Genomic DNA, 26,289 nt, shown 5'->3' with positions numbered 1-26,289 from the left:
GTGGGGAGCTGCCAGATGCATTCTTAGTTGCCTAAACCAGGTGCCTGGAACAACTGCATCAATCTCAGAATATTCTGCAGGCCAGGGTCACCAATACAACCAACAATGACAGGAACTGGAGTGAATAACCTCGGTCTCTGCATGAGGACAGGGGCCCTGATACATCACCCAGGTTCTTAACTCTGTCTTCTTTCAGGGGCCAGTTCATTCATTCACCCAACAAATGTTAATTTAGCATCTATTATGTGCTGGGACTGTTCCAGGCTCTGGGGATACAGCAGTGAATGAAACCAATGAAGCTGCTGACCTCCTGGGGCTTACATCCTCATAGGTGATGACATTAATGTTCTACTTTCTATACCCAGGCACTGCCCCAAGTGTTTCTCTGTTTTATCACTTTTAATACTTATTTATTTATTTATTTATTTATTTGTCTTTTTTCTATTTCTTTGGGCCGCTCCCGTGGCATATGGAGGTTCCCAGGCTAGGGGTCCAATCAGAGCTGTAGCCACCAGCCTACGCCAGAGCCACAGCAACGCGGGATCCGAGCCGCGTCTGCAACCTACACCACAGCTCACGGCAACGCCGGATCGTTAACCCACTGAGCAAGGGCAGGGACTGAACCCGCAACCTCATGGTTCCTAGTCGGATTCGTTAACCACTGCGCCACGACGGGAACTCCACTTTTAATACTTATTTAACTACTTAGGCTATCTCATATACAGTCCAAATTCAGACTTCACCAACTGTCCACAAACAGTTCCTCATAGCATTTCCACCCCCAAATCCAGAATCCAATTTAGGACCATATATTTCAGTTAATTGTCATGTCTTTTGAGACTTCATTAATCTGGAACAATTATTCAGCCTTTCCTTGACAGACACACCCTTTTTTTTTCTTTTTCCTTTTTTTCTTTTCTTTTTTTTTTTTTTTTGACTGCACCCACAGCCAGCAGAATTTCCCGGGCCAGGGATCAAGCCAACACCACAGCAGTGACTTGAGCCACAGGAGTGACAATGCAGGATCCTTAACCTCTAGGCCACGAGGGGACTCCAACAGACACATTCTTTTTCCTTTTTTTTTTTTTTTTTCTTTTTTGGCCACCCTGCAGCATATGGAATCAGGAATCAGATCTGAGCCACGACTGCAAACTATGCCTCAGCAATGCTGGATCCTTTAATCCACAGTGTCGAGCTGGGTATGGAACCTGTATCCTGGTGCTGTGGAGACGCCAATGATCCTGTTGCACCACAGTGGGAACTCCGACAATCACATTCTTAACACACCACACATACACCCAGATACACACAGGAATGAGGTCCCATTCTTTCTGTCCTAACTTAGGCAATTCTTGTTACTGCCAGTGAGTGAAGAGTTGGTGGCATCTGAACACAGCTTCATAACCTTGTATAACCAGCCATCTCACAGGAATCAGAGATATGCATTATCACTACCTGTATTATACAGGTAAGGAGACTGAGGCACAGAACAGGTGAAGTAAGTTGCCCCAAGTTACACAGCCAGTAAGAGGCTATACGCTGTGTATTTTTATTATAGTAATAATAATTAACCTTTTATGTGCACAAAGATGTTTACAGGTTACAGATGGGACATCAGGCAGTTCTATAGAGCAGGCAAAACGGGAGGCACCACAATCATTATCTTCAATATCCTCTTACACATGGCTGCCTTTGACACTTTAGGCAGGTGTGTAAGTGAGAAAAAGGGTCCAGGAAAGGAATTCCGAGGTGTACTTTGCAATGCTCCATCAGGAAAGGATGATATGGTTCAAAAAACAGAGGTATATTCACTCCTAGCCTGGGAGCCTCCATATGCTGCGGGAGCGGCCCAAAGAAATACAACAACAAAAAAGGAGTTCCCGTCCTGGCGCAGTGGTTAACGAATCCGACTAGGAACCATGAGGTTGCGGGTTCGGTCCCCGCCCTTGCTCAGTGGGTTAACGATCCGGCGTTGCCGTGAGCTGTGGTGTGGGTTGCAGACGCGGCTCGGATCCCGCGTTGCTGTGGCTCTGGCGTAGGCCGGTGGCTACAGCTCCGATTGGACCCCTAGCCTGGGAACCTCCATATGCCGTGGGAGCGGCCCAAGAAATAGCAACAACAACAACAACAACAACAACAACAAAAGACAAAAAGACAAAAAACAAACAAACAAACAAAAAAAAACAGAGGGTATATTCTACTTCACAAGTGTTGTCTGGGCCTAATGGTTTCTGCTGCCTTGGAGAGAGAAAAGTCCTGGCAGGCAGCAGCCCAGCAGCACCTAGAGGAGACCCCAATTCACACACCAACCACATACCAACCACAGAGCTGATCCAATCTGGCAGTGCCCTGTGTGGTGGCCCCTCCCAGGGGACTGGCTGAACTCAAGAGTCGTGGCCTGCAGAACTCAGTATGCTCCAGATCAGGCAGTGGGGCAGCCCAGCTGAGGAGCACGGGGCACCTGTGAGGAGAAAGTTTATACCCAGAATAGGCAGTTCCATGGAGACAGAGAAGATGAGGGCTTGGGGAAGGGGGCGAGGATGAAGAGTGATCACTTAATGGGTTTGGGGTTTCCATTTGGGCTGTTGAAAAGTTCTGGAACTGGGGAGTTCCCTTTGTGGTTCAGCAGGTCAAGAACCCTAGTTCCATGAGGATGTGGATTCGATCCCTGGCCTTGCTCAGTGGATTAAGGGTCCAGCATTGCCACAAGCTGTGGCATAGGTCAGGGATGGAGCTTGGATCTGGCATTGCTGTGGCTGTGGCTGTGGAAGCTCTGACTGAAACACTAGGAGGTGTGCCACCGCCCCCCACCCCGCCAAAAAGTTCTAGAACCAGGTAGTAATGATGGTTGCACAACATTGTGAATATACTAAAAGATACTAATTGTACATTTCAGAATTATTAAAATGGTGAATTTCATATTGTGTGAATTTTACCTTAACAATAAAAAAAAAAAGGAGTTCCCGTTGTGGCACAGCGGAAATGAATCCAACTAGGAATCATGAGGTCGTGGGTTCAATCCCTGGCCTTGCTCAGTGGGTTAAGGATCAGGCATTGCCGTGAGCTGTGGTGTAGGTCGCAGACACGGCTCAGATCTGGTGTTGCTATGGCTGTGGTGTAGGCCAGCGGCTACAGCTCTGATTGGACCCCTAGCCTGGGAACCTCCATATGCCACGGGTGTGGCCCTAAAAGGACGAAAGACGAAAAAAAAAAAAAAAAAAAAAGGAGGTAGGAGGTCAGGGTGGCTTAGCAACTCAATGATATGAGATCTTTGGGTTGGTATCTATTATTGACAGGATTGGATTCCAGTCTACCATTTTGCTATTTCTTTTGTATTTAGTTTGTTTGTTTTTTGTTTTTTCTAGGGCCGCATCTGCGGCATATGGAGGTTCCTAGGCTAGGGGTCCAACTGGAGCTGTAGCCACCAGCCTATGCCAGGGCCACAGCAACGCGGGATCCGAGCCACGTCTGCGACCTACACCACAGCTCACAGCAACACTAGATCCTTAACCCACTGAGCAAGGCCCAGGATTGAACCCATAACCTCATGGCTCCTAGTCGGATTCATTAACTGCTGAGCCATGACAGGAAGTCCTCTTTTGTATTTATTACAGCTGTTTCTTGTTCCTGTCCTGCCTTCCTTTGGATTAATCAAGTACCATTTTAATTCATTTCCCTTCATTGGCCTATAAGTTATATATTCCTGTATTTTTTATTGATTATCTTAGAAACTTTAATAGTCCTCTCTGTTTCATTTCAGCTTGCCTTAAGGTAGGACTTAAACACATTATTATTATTATTATTATTATTATTATTATTTGGCTTCACACTTGTTGAACTACACAAAAACCGTATAAATGTATGATTCCATTTACACTCCCATTTTGTGCTATTGCTTCATATATTTTTATTAAATGTAAATGAACTAAACACTCCATTTTAAAAGACAATGATAAGAAATACAGACTGTGCCACCCTCGAGTTTCTAGTTGGAATGCTCATAGATGGGGCTATTGTGAATGTGGGGTTCTATGTGCTGGGGTGCTAAGTCCGTCGCTCTTCTGCCCACTCACCAAGCTCAGGAGATCTGCAATGGCTAGGAGTTGTGCAGGCTCCTTGTGCAGGGGCACATGGCTCCAGGATCCAAAAAGTGTTTCAAGTAATACACCAGTCAAATTTGGAAGGATGGGAATCTTCAAAATGCCTGAGAAATCAGCTTGGACACTGAGCATCGTAAGATTCATTTCTAAATATATGTACTGGTATAAATATAAGAAATTAATCCAAGAAAACAGAGGCGTTAACAAGTACTGAAAAGACAGAAGAGATCATAATGAAGGTTGTACAAAGACAGATTTCAGAGATGAATAGAAAAGGGAGTACTTCCCAGCATATTTTTGGAGGCCAAACCAGGCCAGGACATTATAAGAAAGAAAAATTACAGGGCAATATCTCTCATGAACACAGATATAAAGATTCCAAGAGAATCCAATTTTTTTTTTTTAAATGACCATAGCCATGAGGTCATTTTTTTCCAGGGAAAATACAGGTTGATTTAAAACAAGAAAATCTATCAATGCGGTTCCCCAAAAAATTAACAGAATAAGGGAGGAAAACTACTACATGATCACCTCCATAGATAAGGGAAAAGTAATGGATCACATTTAAGTTGGTATATGATAAAGACATTCCAACAAGTAAGGGGGAAAAGTCTCTACACCCAACATTACAATTTGGGGTTAAAGACATAGACTGTTTTCACAAAATAGTAACAAAGCCTTTGAGAGTTGAGAAGGTCCATTTGCAACAGTGGGGATTCATTTAATGTCATGAAATAAATCTTGTGTCTGCAGCCGAGTTTCCTGGAGTCTCCCTTCGTGTAGCCTCAGACTGCAAGATGAATCATTTTTAGCTCCTGCAAGAACACAGGTGATGAAGCCAGAGGCCCGCTTGAGGGCAACCTCCTCACAAAATGTAGTCTACGCTGGAGGAACGGGAGGAGTGCTGACAGGAGGATGACCTTTCGAAGGCCTCCCTAGAGATGCTCCTCCCTAGGTAGAGGAAGACGTGGCTGCGACTTTTCTGGAATATTTCTGAGAGGTGTTTCTTGAACTTCTCGCCCATGAAGGCATAGATTATAGGGTTCACACAGCAGTGGGTGAAGGAAATGGTTTCTGTGACATGGGTGGCATAGATCAACCGCTGGCTCATGACACATCCATCCAAGATGTGCATGCTGTGGAGGGAAGTAAGGAAGAGGACCACATTGAACGGGACCCAGAAGAGTAAAGAGGCCACCACCACGATGAGCACAAGCCTGATGGCCTTGGTCTTGTTGTGGTTCTGGCAACTTTTCAGCTGGTGCAGGATGCTAACGTAGCAGAACATAAGGATGGCGAATGGGATCAGCAGGCCTAAGATATTCATTTCAAAGTGGATGAAGATCTTCCACTTCAGAGTCTGTTGATTGTAAGATGAATAACATTGGAGAACGCCATCTTCAGAGGCCACTTGGTAAAACACGAGCAGCGGGCTGGTGGCCACAAGGGCAATGAGCCACACAGCCAGACTCAGGACAGTGCCCACTCTGATGGTCCTCACCTTCATGGCATACACAGCACGGACAATGGCCAGGTACCTGTCCACACTCATGAGGGTGATAAAGTACATGTTGCTGAAAAAGCCAATGTAGTAAAAGCCAGAGACCACCTTGCACATCACAGACCCAAACACCCATTGGTCCAGCTGATAGTGGGTCTGAAAGGGGAAGGAGAAGACAAAGAGCAGGTCAGACAGAGCCAGGTTCAAGAGGTATATGTCTGTGATGCTCCTCAGCTTCTTGCAGGCGACAAGGACCAGGATGACCAGGCCGTTTCCCAGAAGACCACATACAAACAGGAGGCAGTAAAAGACAGGAAGAAGCAAACTGTTTTCTTTCTGGATAAGTTCCCCATCGCAGGGGCTTGAGGTGATGTCAGGATAGTAGTAGTCGTCAGTTATTGCTGCCACATTGGACTGGAGTGTAAAATCCATCAATGCAGGAGGACCTTGCCGCAGAGGCACCTAAGAGAGACACATTTCTTAAAAATATTTTTGCTTAACAATAAGAGCTGAGACTTCCCGTTGTGCTCAGTGAAACGAATCTGACTAGCATCCAGGAGGACACAGGTTCGATCCCTGGCCTCTTTCAGTGGGTTAAGGATCTGGCTTTGCCGTGAGCTGTGGTGTAGGTCACAGACACAGCTCGGATCCTGCATTGCTGCCACAGCTCTGATTCGACCCCTAGTCTGGGAACTTCCATATGCTGTAGGTGTGGCCCTAAAAAGCCAAAAACATAAAAAAATAAAATAACAAGGGCTGAATTGTGCCCCCGCACTCAAGTTCATAGGTTGAAGCCCTAAAGCCGTGTTCTGGAATCAATGTGTCCTTCCAAAATTTGTGTGTTGAAACCCTACTCCCATTGTGATTAGGAGCTGGAGTCTTTGAAAAGAAAATGAATTAGAGGTCATGAGAGTGGAGCCCTTATGGATGGGATGAGTGCCATTATAAGAATCACAAGAGGAGTTCCCATCGTGGCGCAGTGGTTAACGAATCCGACTAGGAACCATGAGGTTGCGGGTTTGGTCCCTGCCCTTGCTCAGTGGGTTAACGATCCGGTGTTGCCGTGAGCTGTGGTGTAGGTTGCAGACACGGCTCGGATTCCGAGTTGCTGTGGCTCTGGCGTAGGCCGGTGGCTACAGCTCCAATTCGACCCCTAGCCTGGGAACCTCCATATGCCGTGGGAGCGGCCCAAGAAATAGCAAAAAGACAAAAAAAAAAAAAATGAAATAAAATAATAATAAAAATAGGAGTTCCCATTATGGCTCAGTGGTTAGCAAACCCAGCTAGCATCCATGAGGACTCAGGTTCAATCCCTGGCCTTACTCAGTGGGTTGAGTATCTGGTGTTGCTGTGAGCTGTGGTGTAGGTCGCAGATTCGGCTTGGATCCCACGTTGCTGTGTCTCTGGCATAGGCCAGAGGCTACAGCTCCAATTTGACCCATGGCCTGGGAACCTCCATATGCTGTGGGTGTGGTTCTAAAAAGACAAAAAAAGACCAAATAAATAAGTAAAAATAAATAAAAAGACAACTTTAAAAAGTGCATATTCCTTCCTTCCCTTGTGCATGTTTATATGTATCCATAAACAATATAAAATATTGTTTTGTGTTTGCTTTTAACATAAATGATGTACTATTACAACTCTCATTTTGTATCTTGCTTTTGTTCTTCCCACATGTTAAACAGTTACAGAAATACAGCCACACCATACTAAAGAGTTCAGTTCCTTAACTGCTTTCATAAATACCATAAATAGCTAATTTAAAAATGCAATAGAAAAAATAATTCCAGTCATACTAGCAACAAAAATGACTAGGATTCCGCGGAACAAGCCTGATAAAAACAGCAATTCAATTATATAAAATATCATAAAACTTTGTCGGAGGATGTAAAGAAGACATGATTAAAAGGAAAATATGTACTATATTTATGGAAAGGAAGACAACATTTAAAACATGATCATTCTGTTCAAACTGATATTTACATTCAAAAGCAATTTCAATCTAGACTTATTATTTTTCCGAGGCATTTGATCACTGGACATTCAGATATTCCTTCCCACCATGCTACTTTTCTATAATTTGAAACGCCAAGCAAGTGAGCCATTTTTGATTATATTAATTTCATTTAAGTATGTATGCAAAATAGATTTTAAAAACAGTTTCTGAAGTATGGAGGTGGGCCTCCTTTTTGTGTGTGTGTGGGCAGCATCTTTAAAAACAACAGTTTCCCCTCCTACATCTTCCTTCCTACTTGTCTCTTACAGGTTTTTTGTTTCTTTTTTTTTAAAATAATTTTCAATTCACTTTCCTTCTGTTCTGCTCTCCTAATATCCTGGAATAGAGGAGATCTTCAACGCATTCTTTCCCCAGATCCTTCCTACTGACACCCACTTCACACTTCCCCCATCCTCTTTTATCATTAAAATCTATAAAAAGTATTAACAGTCTCTACCATTTATTATACTTGCAGAGGCATCACCTCATTTATTCTTCTTCATTCCCTCTGAAGCAGGCTCTAATAGCTCTCCTTTCTACTTCTGGAGTTACTATTATACCTCAACCTCAGCCTCTATCCAGAGCCGAAAGTGACACAGAGACTGAAGCAATAGAGCCAGGACTTGAAACCACATCTATCTCCAACCTTGTTCTTTTCCACATTTCTCTGTTTTGTGGCTTAAAAAACAAACGAACACAGTAAAAAGCTCCAATCTTTTGGAATCCAGACCACTTGACTTTCAAATTCTAGATTACTTTGTAGCAGAGTGAACTTGGGCTTATTTTTCAAACTGGGTTTCAGTTTCCCCTTCTGTGAAAGGGGGTGAATAACGATGTGCCTGAGACCCCTAAAGTGAGCATCTAGTTAGGGATGCCTTTCAGTTCGTTTGCTTGCCAGCTTTGTTCCTTGAGAACAATACCCACATGCACTCCCTTTATCCCACAGATGCATCATATGCAGCACAGACTTCCCCCAGATACCCGGTGAGAGAAGAGATTTTATCTACCTTCCCCTTCTTGGAGGATCCTACAGGGAATCCTCCCAGCATCCTGCAGAGAAAAATGGCATGGCTTGCTTTTCTTGGCCCTGGGCAGCCACTAAGACATAGGTAGGGTTGGTGGACCCTGGGTACCCAAAGAGAAAAAAAAGTCACTACTTCTGACAGGTTTCTTCCCTTTATCTCCCCACTGAGGACATAAAATTGTTCCTGCTTCATCCCATCCTTCTTCCCCAAGGATGCTTATTAATACATACCTTAGTTAGAGCCTTCCTTCTGGAGGGGTTCAGTGTTGCTAATTCTTTGATCTCAGAGTCCGCACTGTCATGTGTGTGCAGCTCAGTGGAGAACAGCTCATCGGCAGGTATCTTATCTCTCTGTGGTGAGTGACAGAGTAGGGGTAGGTCTACTATTGCACCCCACAGTGATTTAAAAAGTTTAAAAAAAAATGATCTCACAGAGGACAAACCAGTGGTTACCAGTGGGGAGAGGGAAGTGGGGAGGGGTAATACAGAGGCAGGGAATTAAGAGGTATGAACTATTAAGAAAGCTACAAAGACATACTATGGTAAAACATGGGGAATAGAGCCAATCTTTTATTTATTTATTTTTGTCTTTTGTCTTGTTGTTGTTGTTGTTGTTGTTATTGTTGCTATTTCTTGGGCCGCTCCCGCGGCATATGGAGGTTCCCAGGCTAAGGGTTGAATCGGAGCTGTAGCCACCAGCCTACGCCAGAGTCACAGCAACGCGGGATCCGAGCCGCGTCTGCAACCTACACCACAGCTCACGGCAACGCTGGATCATTAACCCACTGAGCAAGGGCAGGGACCGAACCCGCAACCTCATGGTTCCTAGTTGGATTCGTTAACCACTGCGCCACGACGGGAACTCCCAATCTTTTATAATAACTATAAATAGAGTATATCCTTTAAAAATTGTGAATCACTATATTGTACCCCTGTGACATATAATATTGTACATCTACAGTTCAATTAAAAATGCTTAAAAGTAAAATCATGGACTTGCAGAAGAGACTTGTGGCTGCCTGATGGGAGGGGGAGGGAGCTTGGGCTTATCAGACACAACTTAGAATAGATTTACAAGGAGATCCTGATGAATAGCATTGAGAAGATGGGGCCCATCCCTCTGGTTTATGTGGTGTAATGGATAAATTGACAACCATGGAAGCTCATCCTCCTCCAGTGAGGAGAGGTGGAACCAGAGCTGGTCCTTCCACTACTGCGCCCCCTCCTGGAAAAATGTGGAAGAGCCTCACAGAAAGAGTGAAGAAAGAGTTCCTGCCAGCACTGTTAACATTTCAACTTCTTTCTTCAGATGCAATTTTGAATGGTTATGCATTCTTCCACATCTTCCTTCACGACCTCTAAATCTAAAGTTTCATCTCTTAGAAATATCTGCTGGTGCCTGAGTTAATACCTAGGTAACTCCCCTCACCCACATCATTCATGCGCTGACGCAGTTTGAGGAAAACCTCAGGTGTTTTATAAGAGTTTTGTATGTGATAAGCAAAGAGCAATGGTTCACAGAGAGTGGAACTCAGGGCCCACAGATACTGCTGATTCACATCATGAGGGTGGAAATTATGATACCTGTTTCACCTTAAGTTCTGGAGGAGCCGTACCCCTCTCTGGCTGGGCAAAGTGGGCCTAAGGGTCTGACGTGGAATTCCCCAGAGCTCAGCTCCCGGGTTGGGCTAGAATGACAGCACAGGACTTGGCACAGACGTCCTTGCTTTGTGCAAGGTAACTGAGCCCGGGCCAAGGGAGGTTGAGGGGGAGTGGGCTGACCTCCACCCTGCATGTCTCCTGAATTCCACAAAATTGGTCCACTTGCTAGAGGCCGAGTTTGCACAACCTGACCTGGGCAGAAGCAAGCCCTGTAAGCAGAAGTGCTTCTGGGGCTGATTTATACACCAGAATCCCTTGAGATCCTCTTATTATTGTTCTTTCTTTCCCTTTCTTTCCCTTTCTTTCTCTCTTTCTCTTTCTCTCCCTTTCCTTTCCTTTCATTTCCTGGGCCAGGGGTCGAATCAGACCAGCAGTTGCTGACCTATGCCACAGCCACAGCAATGCCAGATCCCAGCTCCATCTGCAACCTACATCACAGCTCATGGCAATGCTGGATCCTTAACCCACTGATGGAGGCCAGGGATTGAACATGTATCCTCACCAAGACTATGTCGGGTTCTTTACCTGCCAAGCCAAAATGGGAACTCCAAGATCCTTTTATCTACTGCTCCTCCACACTCGGCACGCTGCCTGGCGAACTGAAACTTCTCAAGAAATTGAATGACATAGTAGGCCCAGAAGAAGATGTGGGAGTCAGGTGCAGAGTTGGGGAGAGGATCAGACAGCTGGGACTGAAGGACCTCCCCTTGCTGTGGTTCCCCAGCCATCGCACAGGGCTGGCGGGGGCCCATGTAGACCTCTGTCCGCCCTTGCCCTGTGTCCCAGTTTTGTATGTGCTTATCACATACAAAATCATCACATACTTATGGTTTAAAACAACAAAATTTGGAGTTCCTGTCATGGTGCAGTGGTTAACGAATCTGACTGGGAACCATGAGGTTGTGGGTTCAGTCCCTGGCCTTGCTCAGTGGGTTCAGGATCCGGCGTTGCTGTAAGCTGTGGTGTAGATCGCAGACGCGGCTCGGATCCCGAATTGCTGTGGCTGTGACGTAGGCCAGCAGCTACAGCTCTGAGTAGACCCCTAGCCTGGGAACCTCCATATGCCACGAGAGTGGCCCAAGAAATGGCAAAAAGACAAAATAAATAAATAAAACAACAAAAATTTATTCTCTCAAAGTTTTGGAGTTCAGCCGACTGACCTCTCTCTGGGTTCCCAGGGAGAATACTTCTTCTCCTGATGTGGCTCCTGGTGGCTGCCCAAGCAATCCTAGGCTTGTGGTTACATCACACCAATCTCTGCCTCTGCATGCTATGTGAACCCTCCCTCTGCATCTAGCTCATAAAGACTCTTGAGATTGCAGTTAGGATCCACTTGGATAATTCAGGATAATCTCCCTCTCATAAGATCCTTGACCTAATCATGTCTGCAAAAACTCTTTTTCCAAGTAAGGTTACATTTACATATTCCAGGGATTAGAACTTGATAGCATTGGGTGGCCTTATCTAAACACTATATCCTGGTTCTAAAGATACAGTCAATGATGGAGTTAAACAGAAGCCTTTGTTCCTCACCTTTGGGCCCACAGTAAGGATCCCAGCATCCTAAAGAAGGTAGCCAGAACTGAACTACACAGCCAAAATCATGCAAGACCCCCAGAATCAATGGTCTCTCCAAGTCCACTTTCTGCTGCACAGAAACATTCACTGGGTTTTGGAAGGAATATCGCGAGGGACAGACATGTTTAAAAACCACCTTTTGACAAAGGTAAGAATTTTTTTTTTTCTTGTCACACCCATGGCATGCAGAAGTTCCAAGGCCAGGGATCAAATACACGCCACAGCAGCAACCTAAGCTGCTGCAGTGACTCCAGATCCTTAACCCACTGCACAAGAGAACTCCAAGAATTTAAATTCTCCAGGACACAGATGCTGGACTGGATCTACCAGGAACATCCCATGTAAATCCAACTCCATCATGTACCTCCTAGAATCCAGAAGGATTTCCTTCACCTTTAAATGAAAAAGATGGATGAAGGAAGCCCCAAAATCTTTATAAGGTGCCATGCTGGGGACTGACTGACATTGAAATGGGCTCCCTACACCAAAGTCACAGGGAGCAGGAAGAGTCTGGGGTGTCTGTCATTGTTAGGACAGACTGTGGGGTGGGCATCTTGATTGCAAATTGGGAGATAACATGTTGGGCTGATGTCTGCGTAAGTGGTTTAATCATGGGGTTTACAGAAACAAACTGTTGGACAGTTATGGACATCTTACTTGATTTGTGCATCCAAGGAATTCTATCAGGCAAAGAGATCTGGCTTGAGCTTTATGTGAAAGATGCAATCATGTGGTTGGTTCCCAGAGGTGTGTCAGCCCAGAGTCAGCATTCCTTTAAAGACAGGAAAGGGTGTTCCCATTGTGGCTCAGTGGGTTAAGAACCTGACATAGTGCCTCTGAGGATTCAGGTTCAATTCCTGGCCTCACTCAGTGGGTGAAGGATTGGGTGTTGCCATGAGCTGTGGCACAGGTTGCAGATGTGGCTTAGATCCCATGATGCTGTGGCTGTGGTGTAGGCTGGCAGCTGTAGCCTGATTCGACCCTTAGCCTGGGAACTTCATAGGCTGCAGATGTGCCTCCCCGCCAAAAAAAGACAGGAAAGATAGGAGGACACATATTCCTAAATGTGCATTATCTTCCTAAGCATGTAGGAACCTTGAATAGCTGGTTCCCCTTGAGCCTCCTTTGCTGTCAGAAGCAGCTCCATCTCCTCTGACTAAATAGGCTAGCCCTCTCTTGCTTTCAAAAAAATTTTTTTGGCCACGCCCACAGCCTTCGGAAGTTCCTGGGCTAGGGATGTAGCCTGCACAGCAGCAGTGATAACGCCAGATTCTTAACCACTAGGCCACCAGGGAACTCCTAAAGTCTTATAGTTACCTTTTTGGAGGGTAATAGTGCAAGAGAATATCAGTTCTCCACTTGGCAAATAATAGATTACAGCATCTTCTGTCTCCTTTCCTCCAAAATGAAAAGAAAGAAACAACAATGTTTAAATCAACTCTCTGTGTAAACGTACAAATTACTACTATCACAGATACTTGCCATAGAACATCAGGGAGGAAATGATCTCAGGTCATCTATCTGAATTCTTTCTTTACAAATGGGAATATTTAAACCCCAAGAGGTGAGGTAACTCCTTACCAAATGCACAGTAAGGTAGTGCTAGAGCTGGAGCCAAAACTTGGGTCTTGTGAAGCACAGCCTACGGGTCTTTTCATATTACACCTTATTTAAAAAATTCTCATATGATAATATTACAGACTTGTAGATAAGACTAGTGGGAATCTGTTTAGGTTTTTTACATTTTCCAACTGTAAGTCTACTAATGATTTTCAGGGTACAAAAGCATTTGCTGAACAAAAACTGGTAGACAGAAGCCTGAATTTAATAAAAGCATATGTTGATAATAAAGCCAGTTTATCAGAAACATTTTTGCCACCTATAGAATTAATTTCCCATATAAATTACCCTCCCCTAAAGCTGCCATAAACAGATTTTTTTCTTACTGCTAAATATTTATTTCCTATATAAGAGTAGTCAAGAACATTGCCTGCATATAATCAAAGGTACAACCACAATATTGCTTTCAAGGGTTAAATATGAAGAAAAATGTGTGGTCAATAGCATAATATTCATATTTTTAGTTGCATTTTTCAGGAAATGTATGCTATATTATACACAAGAAGAATTGATTAGATCTCTTAGCATTTTACGTGGTCTTTTATTCCCAGAACTTGTCTTCTAGTAACATTTTTTTTCTAAGGCTACAAACACTTACTGAGGACCTACCTAGCATGTTCCCAGCACTGATCTAGTCATTAGAAGAGATAAAAAGGTGAAATTTTATGATTCCCCCCTTAAGGAGCTTAGCAAGCAATGGCATTTTCATCACAGGAGTCCTAAGAGATAAGGTCTCTCTGAAGAATGATGAATAATGAAAGGAAGAAGTCATTATGAAAACTATGCAGAAACCCAGAAGAATCACTAAGATTAAAAAAAAAAAAAAAAAACAGATTAAGAAGGTGTATATGCTACAGTTGTCTGTGCCAAGACACGGATGTACGTGATTACATTCCAGAAGGAAGTAGGCAGAAATTAAAATAGGTATTAGACTACTTCTCTTTATTTTGAAAGTTTCGTTTAAGAATGATACGTTGTTGGAGTTCCTGTCGTGGTGCATATGAAACAAATCCCACTAGGAACCATGAGATTGCGGGTTTGATCCCTGGCCTTGCTCAGTGGGTTAAGGATCCAGCGTTGCCATGAGCTGTGGTGTAGGTTGCAGACGCAGCTTGGATCTGGCGTAGCTGTGGCTGTGGCTGTGGTGTAGGCTGGCAGCTGTAGCTCCGATTGGACCCCCAGCCTGGGAACCTCCATGTGCTGCGGATGCTGCCCTGAAAAGCCAAGAAAAAAAAAAAAAAAAAAAAAAGAATGATATGTTGTCTTTTCTGTGATGTTTTTGAGTAGAAAATGGCTGTCAGTGACAAATTCAAAGCAGAAAAGTTTTCATTTTGTTAAATGATTTACTGATTACAATTTACATTTTGTAAGTTGTACATTTACTAATCCACACTAGGAATTCTCTCCCAAGGACAGAAAGCATCTACATGACAAAAAGCAGTGCACCAGGAAAGTTTGAGTTTATCATTATTAAGCATGTTTCCTCTACCATCTCGTGTTTCATAATTGGGGCAGTCTGTGAATAAAACTAACAAAAGGCAGATTAACAGGAGAAAAGACATTTTTTTTAGAATGTTTAGATGCATAGGAGTTCCCAGAAAAGAGTGAAACACAAAGAAGCAGTTAGCCTTAGGGGCTTGTATACTTTTTTTTTTTTTTTAAGCGGAATCATTTATTTATTTATTTATTTATTTTTGTCTTTTTGCTATTTCTTGGGCTGCTCCCGTGGCATATGGAGGTTCCCAGGCTAGGGGTCCAATCGGAGCTGTAGCCACCGGCCTACACCAGAGCCACAGCAACGCAGGATCCGAGCCGCGTCTGCAACCTACACCACAGCTCACAGCAATGCCGGAACGTTAACCCACTGAGCAAGGGCAGGGATTGAACCCGCGACCTCATGGTTCCTAGTCGGATTCGTTAACCACTGCGCCACGACGGGAACTCCCTTGTATACTTTTTTAACAAAAGAAAGGAAGTCTGGGCTTCAAGGGGTGATAAATTATGGGGAAGTAACAAGGAAATACATGAGGGAACTAATGAAAGATAAGGGCAATTTTAGTACAGTCTGTTTATGCAGACTAAACTTGGTGCCAATTTCTCATCTTTGGTAATAAGAGGCACTTTTCTTTTTCTGGCCCAGTGTGGGCATCTTTTTCTCAAAGGGAGGGCTCACGAGGGAAGGGCAGAGAACACTTCCTTTGTTAATTGACTGTCAGGTGCCTTTAACTCAAAATAATCCTTGTGCCAGAGTGGCATATTCTGACTTCACATAATAATGATTATCTCCATTGTCGTTAGCACCTCTTCTGGACCAGCCATTGCTTGTGTACTTGGCCCTCGGTGGGGTTGTGGGAGTGCCCCGAGCTCTTCTTCTTTTTAAAAATTTTTTATTTTTTGCTTTTTAGGGCCGCACCCGTGGCATATGGAGGTTCCCAGGCTAGGGGTCGAATTGGAGCTACACCTGCTGGCCTACACCACAGCCACAGCACCACCAATCCTTAACCCAATGAGCAAGGCCCAGGGATTGAACCTGAAACCTCATGGTTATAGTTGGATTCGTTTCTGTTGCGCCACAACGGGAACTCCCCTGGGCATTTTTCTTAAGCTTCGGTGGCCTGAGGTTGAGTCTGCCCCAGGGTTGAGTATGAGCCTTCAGGCAGTGGGCATTTCCACCTCTAGTGAAACTTTGCTCAAGCTGTGTTGTCTCAGGGTGGGCACCTTTACATCTTTGTACCTATGGGTACTGTCTATTGTATTGAGGGCAACTTCTGAGAGAGGAATCCAGAATGTGTAGCAAAGACAACTCAGGGGCATCTGAAGAACTCTTAAGGGGAGTTAGGAAAAACACCCCCATATTAAGATTGAAGGTATAGTGTAATGATGCTTCTCTTTTTCTCTCCTTGATACTATTCATCCTCACTCCCTGTGTACAAGAATTTGTGAAATAATATATTACTTCTCTTTTTTTCCCTGTATTATTTAAGTTTGGTTCAGAATCTCCACTTTGGAACCAGGCTGGGCACATGTCTATCCTGGTTTCCTTGATGAGCAGAAGACACAGTAACATCAACATGATCTCCACCAGCCCCTGTCTTCTTTGTAGCTACTCCCAGGTCCCCAAAGGTCATAGCTCCTAAAAGAGAACCTGAACCAGTCACACCGGCATTTCATTCACCCCAAATAAATCCAATCCTCAGAGCAACCCTGCAGGTTTTGTTTGTTTTTTAGGGCCTCACTAGCATCACATAGAGGTTCCCAGGCCACGAGTTCAATCAGAGCTGTAGCCACCAGCCTATGCCACAACCACAGCCATGCCAGATCCAAACCATGTCTGCAACCTATACCACAGCTCACGGCAACACCAGATTCTTAACCCACTGAGAAAGGCCAGGGATCAAACCCATGTCCTCATGGATACTGGTCAAATTCATTGCCACTGAGCCATGCTGGGAACTCCCCCTGGAGGTATTTTAATAGCAGCTTTTCCAAGATCGGCACCACTCCTAAGAGGCAGAACTGGTACCAGTCCAGGTTATACCATCCACTTGGACACCGATGCCCCTTGCTGGAATTCCATAACCCTCCACAGAAATGGAGTGAGCTACTTAAATCTACCCAAAGCCATCAGAGTGGTCAGAACCAACTTCCTTCTCATCTGGGCTGCAGAAACCCTTCTTTCTCACTGTAGATCTTGTCCACATCCACCCTCCTCTTCCTTGGACTGGCTTCCCCACCAGACTCTCCTCACATCTTGTCCCTTCTTTTGGGGGCACTGTGTCCAAGGTACTGCCTGGCATGAGGTAGGTCTCAGAAAAGGCAGGATGATTAAGACCCAACAGTTCACAATGAAGAGGACATAAATGCCCCCTTCTCTTCTGGTCAGTTTTTGTCAGGGTTACATCCCAGGGGATTTGTGGCATCTGAAGACTTTGGAGTCACCCGGACGAGGGTGAAATCCCAACACGGCTGCTTATTTGCTGGGTGACCTTGAATGTTTTAGTTCATCTCTAGAGACCTCATCATTCTCATCTGTACATGTAGGGTGATGATCCCTTTCTTAATGGGTTAAGAAGATAAGCAATTTCCTCTCAAGATATCTGGCACCACATATGTGTTAACAACTACACTTTATATTCTAACCATCAAGGTGATCCTTATCATTTTATCTTTGTGGTTTTCCATTTACTAGACATGGAAGCATTTTTTTAAACTTATTATTTTTGAAATAATATCCAGAAAAGTTGCAAGAATATACAAAGGTCTCTGTTATAGTCATCTCTCAGATTCACTATTAACATTTTGACACACTTATTTCTTTTTCTCTATATATGTGATATACACACACACGTATATTCTTTCCCCCTGAATCAGGTGAGGAAAATTTTGGCGTCGTGTTCCTTCATCACTAAACCCTTCAGTGTGAATTTCTTCAAAACAAGGCCATTCTCTTATGTCATCATAATTTGTAAATTATGTGTAAATTGAACATTAACACAATGTGACTCTCTCAGAAGTCTATTTTACAATCTTACCAATTGCCTCAGTGATGTTCTGTATCCCTTTTTATCCCCTGGCTCAGGATCCAATCTAGGATCATGTACCATCAAGTCCCTTTACTCACCTTTGATTAGGAACCATGCCTCTGCCTCTTTTTTCTTTTTCTCGTTTCTCTTTTTATTTTATTTATTTTTATTTTTTGTCTTTTGTCTTTTTAGGGCTGCACCCAAGGCATATAGAGGTTCCCAGGCTAGGGGTTGAATCTAAGCTATAGCTGCTGGCCACAGCCACAACAACATAAAATCTGAGCAGCATCTGCGACCTACACCACAGCTCATGGCAATGCCGGATCCTTAACCCACTGATCGAGGCCAGGGGTCAAACCCACAACCTCATGGTTCCTAGTCGGTTTTGTTCCCACTGTGCCACAACAGGTACTCCCTGATGTTTCCTTGTGATTAGGTCCAGGGTAAACATTTTTGGCAGAAACACCAGAGAAATGATGAGTCCTTCTCAGCGGACCCATGATGTAAGTTGGTCCCAGTGTTGGCAATATTAACCTTGTTCATGTCATTCAAAGGTCCACCAGTAGTAAAGCTGTCATTGATTTCCTTTGCTGTTAATAAGCCACTTGTGAGAGGTTCTTTGAGACTATGTAAATATCCTATTTCCCATCAAACCTTCAGGGGTGCTATTCTGGAAGCTTTTGTGGAAAAAGTTCTCTCAAAGATGAAACACTGAGAAATGTCTGTACTGCCTTGGTTCAAGAGGCATGAATTCTCATTTTCACCAGTTTCCTGTGTGGGAGCACTGTGGTTAGTGACTCGGGGAGGGGTGAGTGAGCTTGAGCCTTGTGGTCCAGGAGCTCTCCATCCTGCCCCAGCACCAGCAAGAGGGTGGGGACTGGGCGCCAGGAGAGGAGCCCCCAGCAGCAAAGTGGAGGCATGCTAGAAACATCCGGGGCCATCATGGCAGAGTGGGTCTCGGGTTCATGAATACAGCGGCTCTCTTCCTTGCCCCCTTCAATCAGGCCCTCCATTCATTCCTGTGAGTGTGTAAGAGCTCATTTAATCCAGGGGCTTTAGCAGACACATACATATCGCCGAGGATTCCCAGGAGGATTACTGTAGGAGCCGTGCTTCATTCCTCTGCCTGGGCTAAGCCCTTGCCAGGTAAACAGGGAGGAAATTAAATGTGCAGTTTTCTGAACAGTATGGGAGAATCTGGTGATAACATTTAGCATGTTTCACAAAGCAAGTGAAACTCTCCAGCTCTGCTGGTGGGAGTACAAAACTATTGCAACCATTTTGGAAAATGGTGCAGTATTTTTCTGCTACAGTGAAACATGTTTTATCCTTTCTACTCTGAGGTATATATCGAACACAATGTATATATTTCACAAAAGACATGTATTAGAATATTGATGGCAGCACTATTCATTAACAGACCATTGGAAACTACCTAAATGCCCAGAAGTCAAAGGATAAATAGATTCCAGTATATTCACACAATAGAATACACCACAGCAATGAGAATAGATGATCTACAATTGTAAACGATAGTACGAAGGAGTCTTACTAACATAATGTTGCACAAAAGAAGCCAGACACAAAGGCAGCATAATATGGTTCCACTTAGAGAAAGGACTGAAAAACAGGTAAAACTTGTCTATGGTATGAGAAGATAGGTTACCTCTGTGGGTTGAGTGATAAGATGAAAAGAGGCATCTCAGGAGCTGGTGACATGCTGCCTCTTGATCTGGGTGCTGGTCACACAGATGGGTTCAGTTCATGGAAATGTATTCATTTACGATATAGGCATTTTTTTTTTCCTTTTTTTGGTCACTCTGCAGTATATGGCGTTCCCAGGCCAGGGATCAGATCCAAGCTGTAGTTGTGACCTATGCCACGGCTGCAGCAATGCTGGATCTTAAACCTATTGCTCTGGGCTGGGGATTGAACCCGCATCCTGGCACCGTAGAGATGCCACTGATCCTATTGTGCCACAGTGGGAACTCCAACAGAGGAATTTTCCACATGTATATTTCAGTTCATTTTTAAGAGGAAAAAAAAAAAAAACACTCTGCATGAAAAAATTCTTAATGATAGGACTTCTTTAACCTGAAAATATAGCTATAAAACCATATCACAAATACCACCATCAAAAAGGAAATATTGAAACAAATCCTTTTGAGGAGTTCCCTTTGTGGCGCAGCAGAAATGAATCCGACTAGGAACCATGAGGTTGCAGGGTCAATCCCTGGCCTCGCTCAGTGGGTTAAGGATCTGGGGTTGCCATGAGCTGTGGTGTAGGTCGCAGATGCAGCGTGGATCTGGCGTGGCTGTGGCTGTGGCGTAGGCTGGCGGCTACAACTCCGATTCGACCCTAGCCTGGGAACCTCCATATGCCTCAGGTGCAGCTGTTAAAAAAAAAAAAAAAAAAAAAGGCAAAACCACCCCCCCGCAAATCCCTTTGAAATTAGGAATAAGAAATATATGCCTTTCCTATCACCACTTTTACCTGGAGAAGATACAAATCTGTATAATATGAAAAGAGGAGGTCCCTGGTGGCTCCATGGGTTAAGGATCCAGTGTTGTCACTGCTGTTGCGCAGGTTCAATCCCTGGAACTTCCGTGTGCTGCGGGCATGATCAAAAAAATAATAAGTCAAGGAGAAGAAATAAACCGCATAAAGACTAGGCAAGAAGAAAAAAAAGATATTGTCACTTACAGAGGATGTGAGGGGGAAAACCCAAATGAATCTACAAATGTGGGAAAACCAAAAGAATCTACAGGCAAGATATCAAAGTTAGCAAAAGAATTTAATAAGATTGCTGAATGAAAAGTTAATAACACACAATTCCACTGTGTTTGTAGGTCTCAGCAACCAACACATAAATGTAGTTTTTAAAAATTTCTTTTATTATAGCATCAATAAATATGAAGTTTTGACTTATAAATCTCACTGAAATGAACAAGAACTTTTACAAAGAAAATTATAAAACTTTAGATGACATAAAATGGCGCAGGAGCGGCCCAAGAAATGGCAAAAAGACAAAAAAAAAGACAAAATAATTTCTAAATTGTTGTAGAGAAATTTCCTGTTCACATTGTAGAGCACTCAATATCAAAAGATGGGGGAGCTCCCATTGTGGCTCAGTGGTTAAAGAATCCGACTAGGAACCATGAGGTTTGGGGTTTGATCCCTGCCCTTGCTCAGTGGGTTAAGGATCCCGTGTTGCTGTGGCTCTGGCATAGGCTGGCGGTTACAACTCCGATTAGATCCCTAGCCTGGGAACCTCCATATGCTGGGGGTGCGGCCCTAGAAAAAGGCAAAAAGACAAAAAACAAAACAAACAAATATCAAAAGATGGGGAGAGGGAGTGGGAGGGTCTGGGAGTTGGGGTTTGTAAATGCAGACTATTGCATTTGGAGTGGATAAGCAATGAGATCCTGCTGTGCAGCACTGGGAACTATATCTAGTCACTCGTGAAGAAATATGATGGAGGATAATGTGAGAAGAAGAATATATATGTGTATACGCCTGGGTCACTTTGCTGTACAGCAGAAATTGAGAGAACACTGTAAATCAACTATAATGGAAAAAAAATCTTAAAAAAAAAGATGTGCGTTCTCCCCCACACCGATTCAAGGATTCCATATAATTATAAAACATCCTCATGATATTTTTTTGTGATTGACAAACTAGTCCTAAAATTTACTTAGAAATGCAAATCCCTATAAAGAGTCAAGATACTGCTAAAGAAGAACAATATAGGGCCTCACGATATCAGATATTAGTAATTAATTCAAAGTTTTGGTAATTAAGATCACATAGTTTTATACTGAAAATAGCAGGTTGATCAAAGGAACCGAAGGTAGAACCCAGAAACAAACACACTCATAGTTAGAATTCCTTTTTTTCTTTCTTTCCTTTTTTTTTTTTTGCTTTTTAGGGCTGCACCTACAGCATATGGAGGTTCCCAGGCTGGGGGTCCAATCGGAGCTGCAGCTGCTGGCCTACACCACAGTCACAGCAACACAGGATCCGAGCCACGTCTGTGACCTACACCACAGCTCACAGCAACGCCGGATCCTTAACTCACTGAGGTCGAACCCACAAGCTCATGGTTCCTAGTTGGATTCGTTTCCACTGCGCCACAAGGGGAGCTCCGTTAGAATTTCTTTTATGACCAAGTCGGCATTGCAGCTCAGTAAGAAGAGGAAAATTTTTTTCAACAAATCCTGAATCAACTTATTATCTATATATAAAAAAAATTAGCCTCCTACCTCATACTTTACAAAAGAAAATATTTCCAGGTGGATTAAAAATGTAAACCCAAGAGGGAAAACTATAAAACCTTTGATGTTCTGTTTCTTAGTTTGGATGGTGAGCATACTGGTGTCCATATCGTTATTATTTTTGAAACTATGTATTTGTATTTTCATGTTGGAATGTTTAATATATCATTAAAAATTAAAAATCAACAATATGCAGAAATTTTAAAAAGAGAGAACTGGACTGGATAATATTTATGGATTTCTTCAGCTCTCATTCATTCAGAGTCTCTAGAAACTCTGGGAATGCTGGTCTGGGGACTTCAAGAAGAGCAAGAGAAAGGCTAGCCCATACCTGTTACTATGCAGTCCCAGGGCTCACTGAGGCCTCACGTGGCTCTTGCACCATTCAGTTCCAAGCTTCATTGTGCCACTCTAAGCTTCCACTTTGTGCAAAACACAGTCCATTCACCATTCTCCACCAAAAAAAACCAAAAAACAAAAAAAAAACACACACAAACAAAAAGCAATCACTTCCCACTAAGAATTTACAAACATTTACTGTACCACCTCCTACAAGGCTCTGGTACTCTCCTTTCCTCTGTCCTCCTAATTTCTCTCCACACCTTGGTCTTCCTATTCTCAGGATCAACACAAATTCCCCCTTTGGCATTGCAGTGTGTTCCTTTTGCCCAATACCTCTCCCACCCCCTACCCCCACCACTCAAGCATGCCACCCAGGTGATGTAGGTAGCTCATCTGGACAAATCCAGTGCCTGCTCCAAGAAGATGTTTGATGAGTTGGTTTTCTCCTCCTTGTTACAAGGCTCAGTGCATTTACCACCGTGATAGAGGAGCCCTTCAAGGATTTGAGGAGCAAAAGCAGTGGCATCTGACTTGCTTGGGTCTTCTCAGTGGACGGGGCCTGGGGACTGATTTAAAGAAGGGGTATGCTGGAGTTCTTGTTGTGGCTCAATAGGTTAAGAACCTGATGCAGTCAGAGTGCATGAGGATGTGGGTTCAACCCCTGGCCTTGATCAGTGGACAAAGGAGCTGGTGTGCTGCAGCATAGGTCAGGTAAGTTCGGATTCCACATTGCTGTGGCTATGGTGTAGGCCTGCAGCTACAGCTCTGATTCGAGCCCTAGCCCAGGATCTTCCATATACTGCAGTGTGGCCATAAAAAGAAAAAAAAGAAAAAAAAAAAAAAAAGGATGGGTGTGCCTTTGAGCAGAGAGCATTTCTCTGAGAAGCTCAGAGCCTGGGTTCTCATCTGTGCCACCACATTGCCCTGGGACTCTGGAAGGTCATAGAATCTTTCCAAGTTTTATAGTCCAGTGCTTCCATGCTTTAATGTGCACACAAATCACCTGGGAATCACCTCAAACTGCAGGTCATGATTCAGCAGATCTGAGCCTGAGATTTTGGCTGTCTACCAACACCCAGGCAGTGCCAATGCTGCTGGTCCACAGAACACATTTTGACAAGGGGTTAGTATCCTCATCTGTAAAATGGGCCAAAAGCCTCCATGAGGCTATTGCAACTTAATGAGATAATATGTGTGAATGGGCTTGGGAAATTTGGGTGCCCCTTAAAAATGTGATGGCTTGTTTCTATTGTGGAGATGGGATGTTCCAAGGCTTGTTCCATAACTGAGAGGGGGTTATCCCCTATATCTCCACCACTTGACCTCTGAAAAGACAGTCATACTCAGCTGATCTGGCAGATGAGCCCATTAGAAGCATCAGCTATGCCAGGAGGACACACCATCCCTCATCAGAGAGTCCCTGGAGAAGACAGCAAATCAAGAATGTGGTGTGGTAGCTGACATATTTGCACAAGTGACCAGAGACTTCCAAAGCTAATGGGGAGCGGAAAGAGTCTGCAGAAACAGGAAGTCCTGCAAGAGAGCAAGGAACACATGAACACAAACACAAACACATACATTATCCAAACCCAGAGAAGGACCATTCTGTTTCACATCTTCTTTAAAGGCCAGAAGCCAGTTAACTCTTGGCAAATCGCAGAGAGCTTTGAACACAGTCCAGTAAAGATGAGGGCAGGTGCCCTCAGAGGACGGGGCACAGGTTAGCTCAGGACAACTTTGGTGTTGGCCTCAGGACAGGACACTCCTCAGCCCACGAACTTTCTCACCTGCCATGCCCTGGGCCTCCACTGCCCACACTGGCTCTTGGATGCTGCTTGAGAAGGCAGCAGTGTCAATTGCTGGATGGAGAGTTTAAGTGGCTTGCCCAACCCACAGTGGATTTCCTGACAGAGCTGACTCCCAAGTCTCCCACTCCAGGTTGCCCATCAAAAATGCATGGGTGGGAGTTCCCACGGTGGCTCAGTGGAAGCGAACCCAACTAGGATCCATGAGGATGTGGATTCCATCTCTGGCCTCCCTCAGTGGGTCAAGGATCTGGCATTGCCATGAGCTATGGTGTAGGTTGAAGACACAGCTCAGATCTGATGTTGCTGTGGCTGTGGCACAGGCCAGCAGTTACAGCTCTGATTCAACCCCTAGCCTAGAAACTTCCATGTGCCTCGGGTGGAAACTTCCATATACCTACAATGAATTAGGCTACATGCTAACTAAATTATCTTCACAGCTTCATGAGGATATTTCTTTTAACCAAATAACATCTCTAAAGTTCTTATCTGGTGTATAATAAAGAAGAAAATGCCCAGAGATGTCTAGTTAGCTCCCCTCTTGCCACATTTTACAGATCACGCAATCCAAGAGAGTATAAGCAACTTAACCACAGTCACACGGTTTAGTGGAGATTGACCAGGTTCCATGTTCTGCATCCTTTCCATTATGCTGTGCTGCCCAAGAAGTTGCTAGAAAGGGAAAAGGGTGTGCTCTGGGTGTAAAAAACAAGATTCCCGATGATGGGTCATTTCACAAGGTATGTGGGCAAGGTATTTCTAATATGTGCCTGTGATGGCCTCAGGGATCTTTCCCCCTTTAGGTCAGACGAGTGTACTAGGTTAGACAGTATCCTCACCCAAACTCAAGTTCTTCCCAGAATTCCCAAATGTGACCTTATTTAGAAATAGGATCACTGCAGACCCATTTCCGGCAGTGGAGGTGGCGAAGCGAACAGTTTTCCAGCCTAGGCTTCCTTCCAGTCCATTGCCTGGAAGCAAGAGCGAGGAGGTTCTGAGCACTGTGGTGGGAATGAGGGAAGGTCTGCTACTGGATAAGTATCTATTTTTGCAGCGTGACTGTTCTCTCAGAGTTGCCGAACTTCCCAGCTTTTCCTAATGACTTACTTTTCCATGCCTGCCTGGTCTCCTCTTCTTCTAGAGGTTTTTCAGTTGTTCCTTAGATGTCAGTTTTCAAGACTGTGACCTCAGTCCCCTGATCTCTTTACTATTTCCCCCCAAATAAATACCATTTTGTAACAAGACTTAAAAGAAAGAAAAAAATAAAGAAGGAAAAGTTCCCATTGTGGCTCAGCAGGCTAAGAATCTGACTAGTATCCATGAGGACACGGGTTTGATCCCTGGCCTCATTCAGTGGGTTAAGGATCCAGCATTGCCATGAGTTGTGGTGTAGGTTGTAGATGTGGCTCTTATCTGGCATTGCTGTGGCTGTGGTGTAGGCCAGCAGCTATGGCTCTGATTCTACCCCTAGCCTGAGAACCTCCATATGCCGAGGTTGTGGCCCTAAAAAGAAAGAAAGAGAGAGAGAGAAAGAAAAAGAAAAAGAAAAGAAGGAATAAAAGAAAAAGGAAATTTCAGATATTATCAGTTAAGATGAGGTCATACTTGAGTAGGGTGAGCCTTTATCCAATAAGAATGGTGTCCTTAGATGAAGAAGAGAACAGACACAGGGAGATTTCCATGGGATGACAGAGGCAGAGACTGGAGTGATAGGTCTACAAGCCAAGGGCTGCCAGCAACCACCAGAAACCAAGAGAAATACCTGGAACAGATCCTCCCCCAGAAGCTTTGGAGAGAGCATGGCCCACCTACACCTTGACTTTGGACTTGAGCCCCTAGAAATGTGAGAGAATACATTTTTGT

General features: G+C 44.1%; 1 protein-coding gene across 3 annotated transcripts; it reads right to left on the bottom strand.

Moving 5' to 3' along the window:
* CCR8 (C-C motif chemokine receptor 8) lies at positions 3,892-24,644 on the bottom strand. 3 transcript variants are annotated; one of them, XM_021071682.1, is made up of 7 exons: positions 23,965-24,644; positions 22,611-22,731; positions 20,499-20,616; positions 13,179-13,254; positions 8,853-8,972; positions 8,605-8,722; positions 3,892-6,063 (listed from the first exon to the last, which is right to left on the bottom strand). In XM_021071682.1, exons 6-7 carry the CDS (start codon positions 8,644-8,646, stop codon positions 4,966-4,968), a joined length of 1,140 nt encoding a protein of 379 aa, XP_020927341.1. In that variant the 5' UTR covers positions 8,647-8,722; positions 8,853-8,972; positions 13,179-13,254; positions 20,499-20,616; positions 22,611-22,731; positions 23,965-24,644; the 3' UTR covers positions 3,892-4,965. The 3 variants fall into 3 exon arrangements, with proteins under 3 accessions (XP_020927341.1, XP_020927340.1, XP_020927342.1); XM_021071681.1 differs by lacking the exon at positions 23,965-24,644 and having other exon boundaries at positions 22,611-23,303; XM_021071683.1 differs by lacking the exons at positions 8,605-8,722; positions 23,965-24,644 and having other exon boundaries at positions 22,611-23,303.

This window comes from Sus scrofa, chromosome 13, assembly GCF_000003025.6.
Source record: "Sus scrofa isolate TJ Tabasco breed Duroc chromosome 13, Sscrofa11.1, whole genome shotgun sequence".
Lineage (NCBI taxonomy): Eukaryota > Metazoa > Chordata > Mammalia > Artiodactyla > Suidae > Sus > Sus scrofa.
This window is presented reverse-complemented; position numbering and strand designations above follow the sequence as displayed.

Coding starts and splice junctions, on each gene's coding strand:
- CCR8 (XM_021071682.1), bottom strand. CDS start 8,646: ATGCTGGGAGGATTCCCTGTAGGATCCTCCAAGAAGGGGAAG. Junction 6,064..8,604: donor GATCCTCCAAGAAGGGGAAG/GTAGATAAAATC, acceptor TGTCTCTCTTAG/GTGCCTCTGCGGCAAGGTCC.